Genomic DNA, 15,828 nt, shown 5'->3' with positions numbered 1-15,828 from the left:
GTAGAGTGCTGAGGTAGAAATAAGTGTTTGACTACTCAAATTTTAATATTTGAGCAATTTGTGAAAATTTATGACACCTTTCTTCATTTTGTGTAAAATAACAGGAGGGGCTCTGTCAGCTCCCTGCAATTACTGATCCTGCTGCTTTAACCTCGTCAGAAATTGTAATGTTGGCTCTCCCCAGGTTTATCCTCTTCTGGGATGTCCAGGGACAGTACACAGATGATATTCCTGAATGGATCTGTCCATAATCATTGACTTCAGGATCAAACCAAGTTTGCTTAGGAGAGCCAGCACCAAAACATGTGTATTAGAGCTGGTGAGAACTCATTGACTTCAGCAGAGTTAAAACCCCAGTGAAAAGCAGAGTGCTTTGTGGGAATACAGAAGGAAAGGATGTGGAGGGAATTATAACAGGTACAGAGAGGATGGACATTGGCGATACTGTTAAATAATAAAACAGGGCTCTGGCCTTTAGTGGGACTGTTTGGTGGTTGGCCAGGGAATTCCTGGGAAAATCCTCTGACCATTGAGGAAGGAGCAGATTTATAACCTAAGTGAAAAAGTCCAGCCAGAGTGTGACAGTGGCTGGAGGTCTGTACTGAATGGGCTGAAAGTCTGAAGACTCTGTTTGTGGCAGGGACACAGGACAGGGTTTTATTCCCCTCCCTTTGCAGCAAATCTCTCTCTGTGGATTTTGGCTGGCCAGCTGGGCCCTGGCAGAGGGATGTGTGTCCTCCAGGGTGGCAGGAGGTGGTGGAGCATAGGGTCTGTCATTAAAAGCCCATCTGGGGGATTGTGGCTGCCCTGGAGGAATGTCCTGCAGGGCCTGCTGAGCCACTGAGGCTTCCAGCAGGTGCCTGACTTGTCCTGCTGGCACAGGGAGCAGGCTGAGCCTCTGGGCTGCCAAGGGCTGCTGAGCCCCAGCCTGAAGTAATTTCCAAACCCTGCTGATCTCCAGCTCCAGATATCCCACTCCATCATTGTCCTGCCCTTGGAAATCCGTGCTGCTTGTTTGTCTGGGGTAACTCAGCTGATTAAATACATGTCAGTGGAAATGGGCTGACTGAAACCAGCCATCTGGCTGCCTACTTAAAGTGTTAAATTACTGCTTGGTATCATGGGCATCATTTTCTAGTGGTCTTAAATACTCTTCTTCATTAATACTTTTGACTATCAGTACTTGTCTGCATTGAGAAACATTTTCCTTGTAGAAGAGAAGTTGATTTGTATTGTTGCAAGTGATGCTCCAAAAATATTGCTGCTTTTAAAGAAAATATGTCTTTGGGAAACTGTGTAGACTATGATCTGTGTATAGGGGAAAAGAGAAATTATTCCCCACCTATCTAGAAAATAAATTGTTTTCTCTATCTGTCACCTGCAACTCTGAGAAATTGGAAGCTCAGGATTTTTAAAGCTGTAGTTTTTATAGATGCACACAGAAGCACTGCCTATATGTACGTACAGTTTTTCATAATGGTTTCACAAGACAGTGCTGGGGGAAAGTACCTGTTGATAGACCTCATATACCTGGAGAGTTTATCCTTTTCTGTCCTTTCCTTATCTTTATCTGAGACTGTGAAAAAAGCAGGAGTATGCTAACTAAAATAATTTTGAATTTAGCATGTTGTTTTATTGCCATCTAACACACTGAGCTTTGCAGACAGAGGCCAGGGAAATGCTGCTGGTGCTGGCTTTACCTTTGTAGGGTAAAGGCTTTGATTTAGGGCAAGGCAACACCTCTGTGTGTGGGTCATGCCTGCTCACCAAAAATGTTTGATGAAGGGATGAATATGTGGGTATTTTGTGCAGAAAGATATCCTAGCATTTCATTTCCATGTGAAATTAGATGATAACAGCTTTCAGTGTCAGCTGTGAAAACTGTTTTTGTGGGATGTGCAGCAATGAGCAGGTATAATAGGGAAAGATACACAACCTAAAAACATATGGGCTTTTTCTGCTTCACTAAAAAAAAATCCTTAACTTGTCTTCTACATAACCTCCAAATGGCAGGTGAAACTAATTAAGACAATATCTTGTTAAGGAAAATATGTCAACATGGAAGTGTCTCAGCCTATCAAAGTCTGCTGGTTCTTGCAGCCTGGTGAAAAAGGAGAAGCAATTCTATTTTGCTTTGGGGACTTTTGGGGAGGAAAGTGAACCCAAACGTCTCTTGGATATTGATCCCCTGAGTTCTGACCACCTGTATGACAACTTAGACCATTAGTAACATATATTTTGTACAGACAACAGCTTCCAGCTCTTTATGCACTCTTGTAAATCACTGTGAAAAGCCACAGTTACAATTTTGCTAATGAGCCCAGGGAATGGAGGAGTTTGCTTCTGTTGATTTTCTCTAAGACAATTGCTGGTTATTGGGAGTGGATGTTAAATAAGTGCTTGTTGCAGCCTCATTCTGACCCTTTTATTATTAAAATAAGGTAAGGAAATCAAGGTAAGCTTAGGTTTAAGCAGAAAAACCTCAAGGTACCAATGTATCCATTTTGTCTCAGCTGTTTTGATCTTATATACTAAAGGCATGGCCCTGATGTGGGAGATTTACCTATAAAATTAATTACCTGTTTTATATGTGTCTGTTTTAATTCCTACTCTAATAACCTGGATACTTAAAGTGTAGTTCTACTTTATGATCTCTAATATCAAAGAAATTTAAAATCAAGATTAGGGTCACTTACTTAATTGGAAAATGCCCTTTATTGGATTTATTTTCTTGTTACAGCTTTTGACTGCGGGATTAAATTCTGAAATAATCAATACCTTGATTTGAAATGGAGCTTTTCCTGATTCTGTAAATGAAGTAATCCTTGTGGTGATGCTCTGTGAGCGCTGTGTGATTTTTATTTTGCTTTCTGCCAAAGGTGATGTAGCTGGCTGTGGTGATGACTGTAATAAGTTATTTCAGAGCACAGTTCATTACCCAGATACAATGCATCTGCTGTGGAAAATGGCAAAGAGCTTTATTCAAACATCAAATGATTTCAAAACATGCTTTTTTTTTTTTGCTGAAACTGGAGAAATGTGGAATTGCCCAAGTGTCTGGTTGACATTTGAACTGCTGAAAGCATTTTCATTTTAATACTTCAGACAGTTAGCATTTCTTAATATACATTTAATATGTTTGGAAATGCCTGAACACTAACACATCTTAATCCTTATTCATCCATATCTTTTAAATGACTTGTTTTGTTTGCTGAAGTTGAACTTCCATTGAAGTTGATGCTGTTTGAGCTCTGAGGAGCTGGCCTCACCCACTGAGCAGAGCTGGCTGCTGTCCTTGGGGAAAATTATTTAAAATGCCCCAAGAGGGTTTCATTTGTCTGGGGTTTCTTGAAGGTGTTTGCTTCCCTGATCCAGTTTCTAAACAGAAAGCCTTTTTTTAGATTGTGTTTACTTTTGAAAGGATGACAGTACACTCTTTTTGTAGCAGCATTTTCAGTCACATCACAAATAACTGAAAAAGTTTTAAGTAACAGTTCTGGCCCAGCTTTGTTGAGTTACTAGCTGGAAGGACAGACAGTACTGAGCTTTCACCTGATAATGTTTTGTCATTTAATATTCAGAGAGCAGGGCTCAAGATGTACTGAGGCAAATTCAGGGTACCACATGTTGAATTTTTCAACTGAGCTCAGTAAAACAACTTGAGCAACACAAGTGGATCTTTGTGCCTGTTGTGCCTGTTGCTATTCAGTCTTCCCTGTTTTATTCCTAGTTGTGATTTGACAGTATGTGAATTTAAACACCTTCATAAATATAGGAATACTGCCATCACCCCACTGATATGTCTGGATTTCATTTTCAGTGTTGTTAAGTGTTACACTGGTATATTATGTGGTAAAACTGTCACTGATAACTTAGTTTCTCCATCTCCAATTGAACATGTTGGGAAGTGTTTTGCATATATTGCCATATGCTGCTTCCATTATTTAAAGTGACAGCTGTAATTTCTCTGGTGGCATTGGGCTGTGTGCAGGGCTGTGTGCTCACTGCAAACACTGCTCTTTGAGGAGAGCTCTCAGGCTGGGCTGAGCTCCCTGTAGAGCCAGGTCCTTGCAAAAGCAAAGCTTTTCTTCTCCTCCTCCAGGTCTACTGAGACAGCAAAGCTTGGGTTTGAGGTTTCAGTTAATCATCTAATTTATCAAAACACGTAATCAGCCAGAGGCCGCTGCCTTTGACTTTATCTAGTCTTCTTTTATAGACAGAATGATAGAAGAAACAATTATATCATTAGCATGGAACTGATTTTATTGCTATAAGGCTGCATGAATATGAATTTGTGTGTTGGGTTGCTGAAGGATACATCAAAGTGATTTTCAGCATACTGCTTGTTTTCTTTCTGGTCTGGTGAGATGTGGTGTAGAGAACATTAAATTTTTTAAGGCACAGTGAAACATGTTCCTTAGTCTGGGGGAGGACAGCAGGAACTCCACCACTTTATAACTTTTTCCAAGGAAGTTTGTGTTACAGCATCACTTTAATTTTTTTTTTTAAAAAAAACCTTATTAGCTTTTATCTGTTTTTCTCTTCACAAAACTGTAGCTTATCCAAGTCCCTAGAAATTTATATGAAAATCTGAATTTCTTTCTCTTTCAAAATCTTTGTGTTCAATAAACAGGATCACATTCCTGAAACTGAAAACTAAGTGGCAATTATTGCCTGTTGGTAAATCTTTAATATGTTTGATGTAGACTATTAAGAAATGCTTTCAGAAAATAAATATTTCATTTATTTCATCTGTCACTTGCTGAGAATCCTATTGGAAGGCACCTGCAGGGGCTGTATCAAAAGTGCTGTATCCAAAAGTGTAATCTCACTGTTCAGATTATTTCATTTTCTGTATAATGATGTGAGAAGACATTATCTTGTATCTCAGGTGGGTTGGTAGAGGAGAGCAGGGATGGGTTACAACTGAAAACACTATTCCAGGGGCCTGATCTGAATTTCAGCTTCTTTGGCCTTAAAATGTAGACAGTTTCCAGCAGAAACCTGTCCCCTGGATGAGTAGTATTTCTGGGTCTTACTAGAACAGTATTCTTGAGGATGCAAAATGAGATTACAAGAAAAAAAACAAAAAACAAAAAGAAAACAATAAGTAAAGAAAATTACTCTTTCTGACCAGGCTTGATAATTTTTTGTATTTTCTCTGTGAGTGGAAGGTCATTGCAGATTTGTTAGTGATTTATACCAAAATATTTAAGTATTGAACAATTGTGTGAACACAAAAAAGTCAAGAGAAAGGGTTGTGAGCAAAGTGAGCAAAGCGTAAAAGTCACTTTGGTCTTGTTTCTTATCCACATGATTTTTACAAGGTATTTCAGTGTTCAGTTAGAACAGGACATGAGTGACATCCAGAAGGTTATAGAGTTTGCAATAAATTTAGCTCTGAGAGAAAAAAGACATAGCAAATGCAGCCTGTTAAGAAAACCATAAGTCCTCATGCTGTGGGCTTTCTGCATGGATAGAAACACATCACACTGTGTAACACCTTCCTTTAAAAGGAGATTACAAAGGATACCAGGAATTGTTGTGATTATCTGGGAACAAAGGAGTGGAAAACAGAGGTAAGAGGTCAACCAGTAATGAAGCAAAATGAGGTATCTTCTTTGAACTGTAACAGCAAAAGTGAAAACCTTTGTAGAGAGCAGGGAGGAAAACCTTTCTGAGCATTCTGACAAACAAATGAGAACTGGGTGTATGTCTTGGGCAGAGCCAAAGGAAAGCTAGTTATAAAGAAAGCAGTGGGATCTAAAAGTTTGGTGGAGCTTAGTATCCAACACAGTGAATTTGGGGTTTGTGCCTTACACCCATTTTCCTTCAGTGTTGGGTTTCATCCCTTTTATTTTTATTTTTTTGTGTAAAAATGTATTTCTGCCTTTATTTTCTTAGCATACAAGAGGTGGCTTATGGGTGTGTTTCTGGGATCTCTGGTTTACAGACCCTGTAGTCTTCATCACTCTTTAGGAATTTGTTGATTTTCTAAAGATGGTAATTTACTGCCAGGATGTGGAATCAGTACTTTGCATGCATGTTACCCACAGAATGTAAAATAATTTAGATTAGGATCAAGCAAATACTTTCTGGTTCTGGTAAAAGGTTTGTGTGGAAGGAATGGGTGCTGTGAGAAGTCACAGTAGTGTACTGACATTTCTTGCTGTTAGTTTATGAAAAAATGTTTCCATGATTTTCAGCTTTATGTGGAACAAGAGTTCTGACTTCATTTTCATAGAGGACAGCCATATAAATTTGAGCTAACACCCTCTCAGACAGCCTCAGGGGCAAGGATGGAAGGAGTGAGAATTCTTCCGTGCTTTGATGCATTGGTTGGGAAAGTTACACTCCTGTTAGGTGTGATGCATTTTATGTTAATAAACAAAAGATCATTAACTGAAGACTGAAGTGCTGCCAATCCTGAATCTTTCATGAGCAATAAATTCTCATTAAAAAGCCCTTAGGGAAATACATGTCCTTTCAAAAGAATTTCCACAGCACATCATGTCCATGTGACAAATCTCCAGAGAAAAAATTTATATGAGGAAAAGTGATTGGGGGAATTTGGTAGCTCAACTTCTGAGTCCTTTGCAATAAGAAAACCTTGTTTTCTTGTTTCTTCCTTTGTTTTTCATTTTCCAAGGTCGCCTTGTATCCAGGCTCAGTGAAAAAAATAATTCACTTCTGTTAGAAATGGCTGAAGGGGTTTGGGTCACAAACCAAAGAATTCATCATATAGCAGGAGATAGATATCTTCTGGATTCTAAATAGCTACTTAAGAAAAAAGCCCCAAAACATAAGTAAACCATACAGTAAAAATGGTATAAATCTGTATGCTGTAAGGATCTGACACTGCAAACCATCCATAACACCCCAACCAGAAACACAAGAACTGAGACTCTGTCTGGTGTAGAGAAAGGCTTGACCCAGATTAAAACTGAACAGCAGACAGAGAGATGAGAATTTACACACTCACAAGCTGGGAGACACTGCTGAGAGCAGTGGCACTGAGAGGAGCAGCTTTGCTTGCCCTAACAGGAATTCTGTGCATGACCTGCAGCTGCAGGCTGGTTTGAAATCTGGAGTAGAGCAGAAGGGCTGAATGATGTGCTCAGGGCAGGCAAGATGGGAGAGCTGCCCTTACTCAGAGTGGTTCCTATCTGGTCCTTGCTCTGTCTCTTCTTTCTTGAATGTGCATTAAAAAAGAAACTTTTGATAGCTCTCTGGGCAGGGCTTCTCCATTCACATCTCTGCTGTTGCTTTCAGTGTCACCAAGTCACAAAAATAAAAATCTGCCTCATCTAACAGCAACATCTGCTTCAGCAGCACCTTCCTTGTGTTGGTGGCTGATGTGTCACCAGGCCCATGGCAGCTCTACTGAATAGCCCAGTGTCACCAGCTTTGGCACTTCCAGCAAAGAGAGCAGGTGGTTTTGGGGATTTTAGGACCAAAAAAATCATCTTGTGGGCGTGTGAAATGGAGAGTGGCACTTTGTGTGTGTTGGGAATAAGAGGGATTAGGAGGTGGTGATGTACACTGTTGCCTCTCCCTGTGGGCAATGACCCTGTGCCTCTTTCTTAACCCACTCTGAACTCAACTGCACTATCAAGCTAAACTGGGAAGTTTGGAACAACCTCTATGGTCTCATCATCCCACTTCAAGAGCTGCAGCTCTTGGACCATGTGCTGCTGAGGGAGGATCAGGTGAATTGGTCACGTACCAGAGGGACAGTTTGCCTTTCACACTCACCTGTACTGAAGAAAGTCATAAGAATAATGGGGTGGCTCTGAGGATGCCATCAAAAAGCAGATAAACACTACAATGGGATTTAATTAGAAAAGTGCAAACTGAAGGCCTTGTGCTGTGAAAGGATTCTCAGGAAGGAATTTGGTACCATTTAAGGGCTTTGATTAAACATGTTTTCATTAGTGTAAAATATTTTTTGAAAGTAGCACCTGAGAAAAAGAGCAAGCAGTGATTCCCTTAGAAAAGAATGAGGATCTCTGTACAACAGCTGCCTATATTGTGATGTAAAGGGTTTTTTTGATGAATTAATATTCCATACTGACTTTTATTAGTCCTTTCCTTCTTTTTTCCCTTTTTGAATATTGAGGTTTTCAGTGATGATAATTCTTTGAGAACTTGGCAGCTTGCCTAATTGTGCAAGTTCCCACTGTGTGCTTCTTGGATTGCAACTTATTGGCAGAAATAGTACAGCATTAAATATAAATATATATATTACTGTTTATGTAACATTAAAATTGATAAATCAGTCACTTATGTCAAAAATTTCCAAACTACAGCAGTGTGAATTTGTCAAATTGCTTTTGGTCTATACTTTAAGGTGTGTTTCAGAACAGAAACAAAAAAGTTTTATAGTTAATGTATCACTTCTAATAATAACAAATGTTGTGTGATGGATCCAGTGCCCATTTATTTTTAGCAGCGAGTTTTAGTAGTTTTGCTGGAACATATTGAGTCAAAAGGTTTAAACAGGGAGCAAATCCATGAGAAATTTGGCCCTGCTAAAACCTTAACTTTGCTTTCTGGTAAATGCAAGGTTTGCATAATGCATGGACTATTTAATTTATAATGTGAAAACTTGTACTTTGCATGTATTTCACAGTTCAGTATTCTGGTGCTGTTTACTTGGTGTTTCTTGGCACTTGGGTTTTGATGTTTCATACTGGAGGAGGGTGCATTCAAGTTGATAGCCAGGTGTAACTCCCTTGCCTGCTGCAATTTACTGCTCTTTGTTTGGGCTGTTTACTAAAATTCAGTAAGTATCTCTCACTACTCTCTGCAGACTACAGATGGTTAAAAAAATGGGAGGTATTCCCTCCATTTTTGTATTTCTAGAAAAACTCATTTTTTTCTTCTTTGCTCTGGAATCTCTGACCAAAAGAAAGGCTTCAGAGGAATATATCTGAAAAAAGAGTTGCAGTTGAATGCATAATCTCATGAATAATGGTCATAAAGTGAGATGTTCCAGGAGATTTGTAAAATGATTGCTTGGTACAATTCATAATTATCTCAATGATTTGGCACTGTATCACACAGACATTAATCTTTTATCCTCCACCTGAATATGTGCATAATGGGGGGGAAAAAAATAACTTTTTTTCCTATTCTTTTCTTAGTCAAGAATCTGCATTGATTGTGATGGTTGATACCACACCCATGTCTTACTTGGTGGCTCTATTTCTTGTCATTCTAATTATTTTGCAGTTACTAATGAAAGTTATTTATTAAGCTTTTGCTCTTCACTTGATGTTTTTTCTGCATCAGCAAGGTTAAAAACCATTTCAACATTCAAAAGAAAAAAACCCATTTTATACTTTGGATCTAGACCTCCTCAACTGGTTTTTTTCGCCAAAATAGGTACAAATTTTAAGGGCGGGCAGTATTGTGGAGTCAGTTCTAATAATGAGAGAAGACACTCCAACATTAATAAATAGATAAATAGAGATATTTATAGATAGATATATTTTAAATGTTGTCTGAAATACCAATGAATCATTAAAGTTTGCTGCCTTGCACTCATAATTTCAATGCTGAAAAAAAAAATCAATGAAACAATAAAGATTGCTATTGTGAGAGAAGATGCTTGTGTTAAAAATGCACTGCTGCCCGTTCCCATGCTCATGCTCAGAGGAGGGGAATTTCCCTGCTCAGGTGCCTGTGCTGGGAGAGCAATTTGTCATGGAAACAATTCAGGATAATCTGCCATGGACTCCTGATAACCTTTCCTTCCTAATTTCTTTGCCATAACTGTCTCACTTTTTAGCCAAAGACAATGTTTTTGCTTTTATAATGAAGGCTCTACCCTCATGATGTTCTTCTCTTTGCCTCCCCCTTTCTGACCTGTTCTACCATGATTTCTTCCATGACATTTCTCTTCTATTTGGTGTCTTGTTTGGAAAATGACTAGAAGGTTGTCTTTGAACTTCTTCAGATTAATGTACATGAAAATCCACTGGAAATTGGTGAGGACCCCATGAGGATTGCTGATCCTTATTTTAGATTATAGTTACAATTTTTTCTTTCCTTGCTGTTAGTGTCACCCAAAGAAAATACAGTTTAAGTAAGTTACTACCTGCTTCGCTTGTCCGGATTTGACAGAATCATGTCTTATAGCAGAGAAATTTAATGTAAATTGTATTTTCTGTAGGCTTATCTTTTATTACCAATAAGTTAGCAGTGAATAGGAGCTGCTCCTTGCTGGTGGCTCATCCTATCTTTCCTGCTTCTGCCTGACAGCATTAGTGCTTCCCTTATTGTAACCCCAGTCCCTGCGATTATTGTAAAAGCAGTTAAATAAAACCCGTACTTCGCTCAGCTTTAAATTTGCAATGAATATCTTTTTGTTGGGGGTGACTCCTTTATTGGCAGACCTGGCTGAGGCACTGAGGCTCTGGAGCCCAGCTCCACAGTGCTCTGACATTCAGGGAGCAGCGAGGAAGGAGAGGAAGGAGCCTCGCCGAGCGCCGCGCCCGCCGTCGGAGCTGAAAGAGGCGCCGAGTTCACTGCAGCCATTCCACCCTCAGCTCTTCCCCTGTCACATCTCATCCATCCCGTGGGGTCAAGCCTGGTCAGCACTCGGATGGGAAACTCCCTGCAAAACCAGGAGCCGAGGGAGGCTGGGCACAAGCTGCATCTCTCTGCGCAAAGCAGCACCCTGCCCCTGGGTCTGTTGTTAGCGCTGTGCTATGTTTAATCCGTGTTTGATGGGGTTTAGTTGTGGTTTTTTTCTGGTTCATTGGAAAAACAATGCTGTGGTTACAAATAATGATGTAGGGGGGAAAAAGTTAAGAAGAAGTCATTGTGATAGGTGGTAGATAAGGAGTGGTTCCAAGGCACAAGGAGGCTTTGCAAATTCAGGTTCTAAGTCTCTGTCAGTCTTCTGTTTTCTTTTTCTCCATGAGAACAAAGTACCTATTCACCTTCTGAATCTCACAGCAATAGTGTAGCATGAAAACTTGGTTGGGATTTCTCTGCTCCAAAATAGCCTCCAGAAGGCATGGAAGGACTAGCTGGAATATGGCTTGGCCACTGTGCTTGGCCACAGTCACCATCAGTAAGACAAATGTTCATTGTATTTTCAAAGATTGACTTTGTCAGTGGTGATTTTATGGCTTTTCAAATAGTAAATGTTATAAAATGACAAGGGAAGGTAGGCTTCACTTTGTGGTGCATGATGCTTCTAAATGAAATTACTTCAGAGTGAAAAATTCCAAGACAGGATGAAACATGAAGTAAACACATTCCTGTTCTTGAATAAAAAAAGGTGGGTAGAGAAACAAATTAGTATCTTGGAAGCTTCATACCTGTTGAATTTTGTTGAGCAGAGAAGCAATAACTTACTTGGAAGATAGGAAAAATTTGAAATCTTTGTCAATGTTGACACTTGTCAAAACTGTAAGAGCTGTCAATGCATGCTGGAAGGTTGAGGGGCTGATAGGACAGGAAAGGACAGTGCCAGGGTGGATGGAGCCCTTCTCCCAGGGGATCATAGGGCTTAAAGTTTGCTGAAGCATTAACTTAAGTTTCAGATGATATTTCTGAAATATTTCCCATTCTTTTTGAGTCTTGACTTTGTTCTTCATTAAAGATAAAACTGCATTTCATCATTAAAACAGTACTTAATAACTATTTATCACTGTAAATACATCCTGGTTCTGTATAGGTTAGGTCTTGACAAATGGATGTATTGCAGCACAATTTTACTTTATTCAGAAGCTAATTTAAGTAATAACTTTCTTTGTTAGATGCAGGTGTAAACCCTGTATCTGGCAGTTTCTGAATCTGAGGTTTCCAAATAAAAATGAAGATCCAAGTTTGGGAAGCTGAAGTACACTGCTAGAGTTTTTGGGTTTATTGTATCAGAAGCAATACAAAAGGAACAACTGAGAAAAATGGAGCCTTTCATGGACCCAGCGTGGCTTTTATTGTGGTGCTTGATCTGAGGAGGTGTGTTACCACATCAGGAGGAGCATCAGCATCTGTTCAGAATTAGGGGATAATTCTGATAATTAGGCAGGGGTTTGTGCCTGAATTGACTTCCCTGCCTCTGTCCTGTGGATGGGGAGAAGCTGGAGCAGAGCAGCTCTGTGGTGGAGCCCTGAGCTGTCACTGCCACCTGATACAGGGATTCTTTTGTCTGGCAGTCAAATGAGTCGAACCTGGTGGGAAAGGAGAGTGAAGAAGGAAATTTAGTCTAAGGAGAGTTCCAAATATGCAGAATTATTTAGCACATTTGTATTTTTCTTGGAATAAATGGGCTTTCCTCAAACTGTTGTTTTTTAGAACAAGCTACTGCAGTATCTACCAGTGATACTGAGATTTGAAATGTATCTTTCTTCCATGCACACACTGACTACTTTTGTGCTTGGTTCCATCTGGAAAGGATATAATTGAATCCTTGTTTGGCTTCTTTAATTATTTCTTTTTAAAGTCCTTGGCTGGGAATTTTGCCACTTACAATACAAATATTCAAACCTAAGAGCATAAACTGTGCTTTCAAAGAGCATTTTTGTAAACCTTTTATCATTTGGAGGTTTTTCAAAAGAGAACATGAGACCTCCTCAATGAACATGTTTTAATTTTTTAAATCCCCAGAGAAGATTTTGTTTCCTTGCAGGTTGGCTTTAGTTGCTAATTAACTTTGTTAATTAAACATGCTATAGAGATGAAACATGCTTGATTAAAAATAAATAAAGCCATATAGCAACAAAGTGATGCTACTGTTTTTTCCTATTTAAAAGCTAAGATTAAAAAACAAGATTAACTTTGAAGCTGCATGTCAAATGTTCTTTGCATTTGAAACATCTGAAAGGCTAAAGCAGCTAAAATCTTATGGTTTTTGCAACTCAATCATAGCAAAATGTTTATTCAGTTGTAGCACCATGTTAAAAATGGGGGCTGAGAGTAGCCACTGAAGGTGCTGCCTTAATCAGAACTGACTGAGATGGTGGATAATAACCACAGGGTTTATTTGGTCATCCTTAGACATGAAGGTCCTTGCTTTTTCCTGTCATCCATCTCATATGGAAACTTCCAGCGCTGCACATTAGTTTGAAATGCTGTTGGCTTGTGCAGGGAGTCTGAGCACGTTCCCTGCCCTGCGCACGGGCGTGTTTGTGTGGAGGTGGTGGGAAGTGGCTCACAGCAGGCAGTGGGCCAAGTGCATCCCTGACAGAGCTCAGAGCAGCCTCAGGGATGCCTGTGGTCCGCAGGCATGCTGAGCTGCTGCCACTCATCCTGCCCAGAGGAGGGAAACCATCCGATGGTCTGGCTGTGAGTCCACAGCTCCTTCACCTGGGCAGCGCAGGTGCGAGGGGGAAGCAGGAGCACAGAGTTTGCTTGCCTCAAAGCTGAGTGTTTGTAGACACTGCTGGAAAAGTTGGCTCTTCTGTACCCACTATGGCACTTTTTTTCCCCTCCTCCACATAGTAGTCAGGTTTCTTTTTCTTTTTCTGCTATTTAAATGTGGTTTTGTTCCTAATAGCAGCAATGCTACAAACAAAGTTAGAGAATGCCAGTCTTTGCTGTCCTTCACTGGGGAAATTGCTAAGAAAACCCTTTGGGAATGTCAGCCAGGGTCTTCACCCAGACAGGGAATACCTGGCATTGATGGAGGAGCCTCCTTTGTGATTAGACCTTGAGTGAAAATTATTCTCATAAAATTCCAGAAATGTGTAACTGATTCTGTGTTGGAGTTAACATGGAGTGAGGGAAGTAGGAGTATTCCTGATGTAGGAGACATAGCTAAATAAATCTCTCCAGACCACTGGCAGGAAGTGTATGGAGGAGTGGTTTGTGGGGGGGGGGGGGGGGGTTTGTTTATTTTCCCCCACCCCCCACATATTTTCTCATAAAATATCTTTAGGCATTTGTTTTGCAATTAAAAGGTCAAAACCTCCTCAAAGGGAATACTTGCTTTTTCCACTAGAACATATTAGGGCACTGAAGCAGTGCAAAAATGCAAGGGGCTATTTCCAGCAGATGAACTAAACCCTAAAAATAGGATTAACCAGTTTTAAAGTTTTCCTGTGATAGTATCTGAGCAAGGAAACGGGGGAGTGGTACATGTAGTTTAGAAGATGAGTTTAGGACACCTGTGTTAAGGCTCTTGATGCTGGACTAATGACACTTCTCAATTTTCCATAATTTTTCACATGTACCAACGAAGGTCTAGATATCACGCTGGAGAACACAAACACAATTTCTGCAGGGCTGTGGCTGTATCATCTTCAACCTTTGCTGATATTCAGTGGTTTCAGCATCATCCCTGTGTACAGATCAGGATTTTGGCAATGCCTGGTGCTAATCTGATACCCACAGTTGTTGGCTGTATGGGGAATGCTGATGGGTGTTCAGTGACAGAGACTCAGCTTAAACAGCACATCTTCTGCTGAAATGGAGAGGGGGCCTGGTGCAGTGACCCAGGCACACTGAGCTGTGGCTGAGTGACAGGAGAGCTGTCATTCCACAGGAATTAGGCAGGCACGTGCAGATTTTCCTCATCAGGAATGGTGCTTGAGAAATGGTTTAAAGGCTACTTTTTTTTTCTGCAAGTTTGGGAATACCATAGAGCAGTTAGCTTTTCATGTTGGATAAGACTGACCCATTCAATGATAGGAGCATTTTGCAAGCCTGGGTCCTACATCTGCCCTGGCTTGGCACTTTTGCAGGTTTTTGGGGGATGGAGTTGCCCCAGGCCATACAATGGGAAATTATCTTTCCTTTTCTATGTATGCTAATCACTACTTTTAATTTCTTTCTTACAACTTTTCAGTGTACTTGAAAATGTGTTGTGGTTGCCAAATCCTTAATTAAACAAATTAACTATTAGTTGAGTCGAGCCAAATATTTGTATAAGGATCTTATATGAAAAAAGTCTAATTAAAAAAGATCTAATAATTCACTAGTTGCAAAATGCATCACAGTGTGTTTATATATAGAATAGATGGTTTTAATTTCAATTTTATGCATATATTTATTGATGGTGCAACAGACTTCGGGCATGGTGCAGAATAAAGCTGATGTGCAGGGCTATAGGAAAATAAATAACACAATCTGATTTGCACAGTCTGTTTCCATATCACCGGCATGATGAGCTGCTTTGTTGTTTGACTGAAGCAAATTTGGATTCAGCTGATTTATTGACAGCTCTGTCAAGCTGCCACGAAATGAAATAATGAAATAAATGAAATAAAAATGAAATAATAACACAACCACCAGATCCTGCAGGGGAGCAGAGGGAGGAGAGCTGGTGGGGGTTACCCCAGCAATGTGCAGGAATGGGGCAGCCAGGGGAGAGTGAACTGCGGCTCACAGGCTTTTCTTTCCGCAGGGAGAAGCTGTGTGTGGCTCGGCTGCAGCGGGAGGTTGCCCAGAGTAAGAGCGAAGGAGCCATGGTAAGCTGTGAACTGCTTTGCAATCCTTGTCCTGCTCACCTTTGGTGGTCACCAGAGCGTCCATGTCTTGGACACAACAAAGGGTTGCCAATTTATGGCATAAATTGGCATAAATGTGAGGAAAATGTTCATAAATGTGAGGAAACTCAAGGCTTGGTTTCCTTGGAAATGCCATGGGAGAGAAGAGATGCTTCCGTTCCTCACTGGAATTAGAAGCAAGGCAAGCACAGAAAGGCAATTTCAGATCAAAAAGCAGCAGATTTACTTGCCTGTTAAATTTTAGCTCACCACAGAAAAAATGAAAGAACACAAGCATGGAAGCTTAGAAAAACCCCTCAATCTGATAATTTTGTAAATCATGTAATGCTCCTTGTATCTTCATTTTTTGTGTACCAATTCATGA

The 15,828-nt window shown here is 40.1% G+C and overlaps 1 protein-coding gene across 1 annotated transcript in view; it reads left to right on the top strand.

The window, feature by feature from the left end:
* The window catches only part of NCKAP5 (NCK associated protein 5), a 369,194-nt gene that overhangs the window by 153,942 nt on the left and 199,424 nt on the right, over positions 1-15,828 (top strand). The window contains exon 4 of the mRNA XM_054278273.1: positions 15,366-15,425. Coding sequence (XP_054134248.1) covers positions 15,366-15,425 — 60 coding nt within the window. The remainder of the gene's footprint in view (positions 1-15,365; positions 15,426-15,828) is intronic.

This window comes from Melozone crissalis, unplaced genomic scaffold, assembly GCF_028551555.1.
Source record: "Melozone crissalis strain CALT ecotype California unplaced genomic scaffold, PUWL_Pcris_2 ptg000023l_1, whole genome shotgun sequence".
Taxonomy (NCBI): domain Eukaryota; kingdom Metazoa; phylum Chordata; class Aves; order Passeriformes; family Passerellidae; genus Melozone; species Melozone crissalis.
Note: the sequence above shows the minus strand (reverse complement) of the source record. Positions and strands in the feature narration are given on the sequence as shown.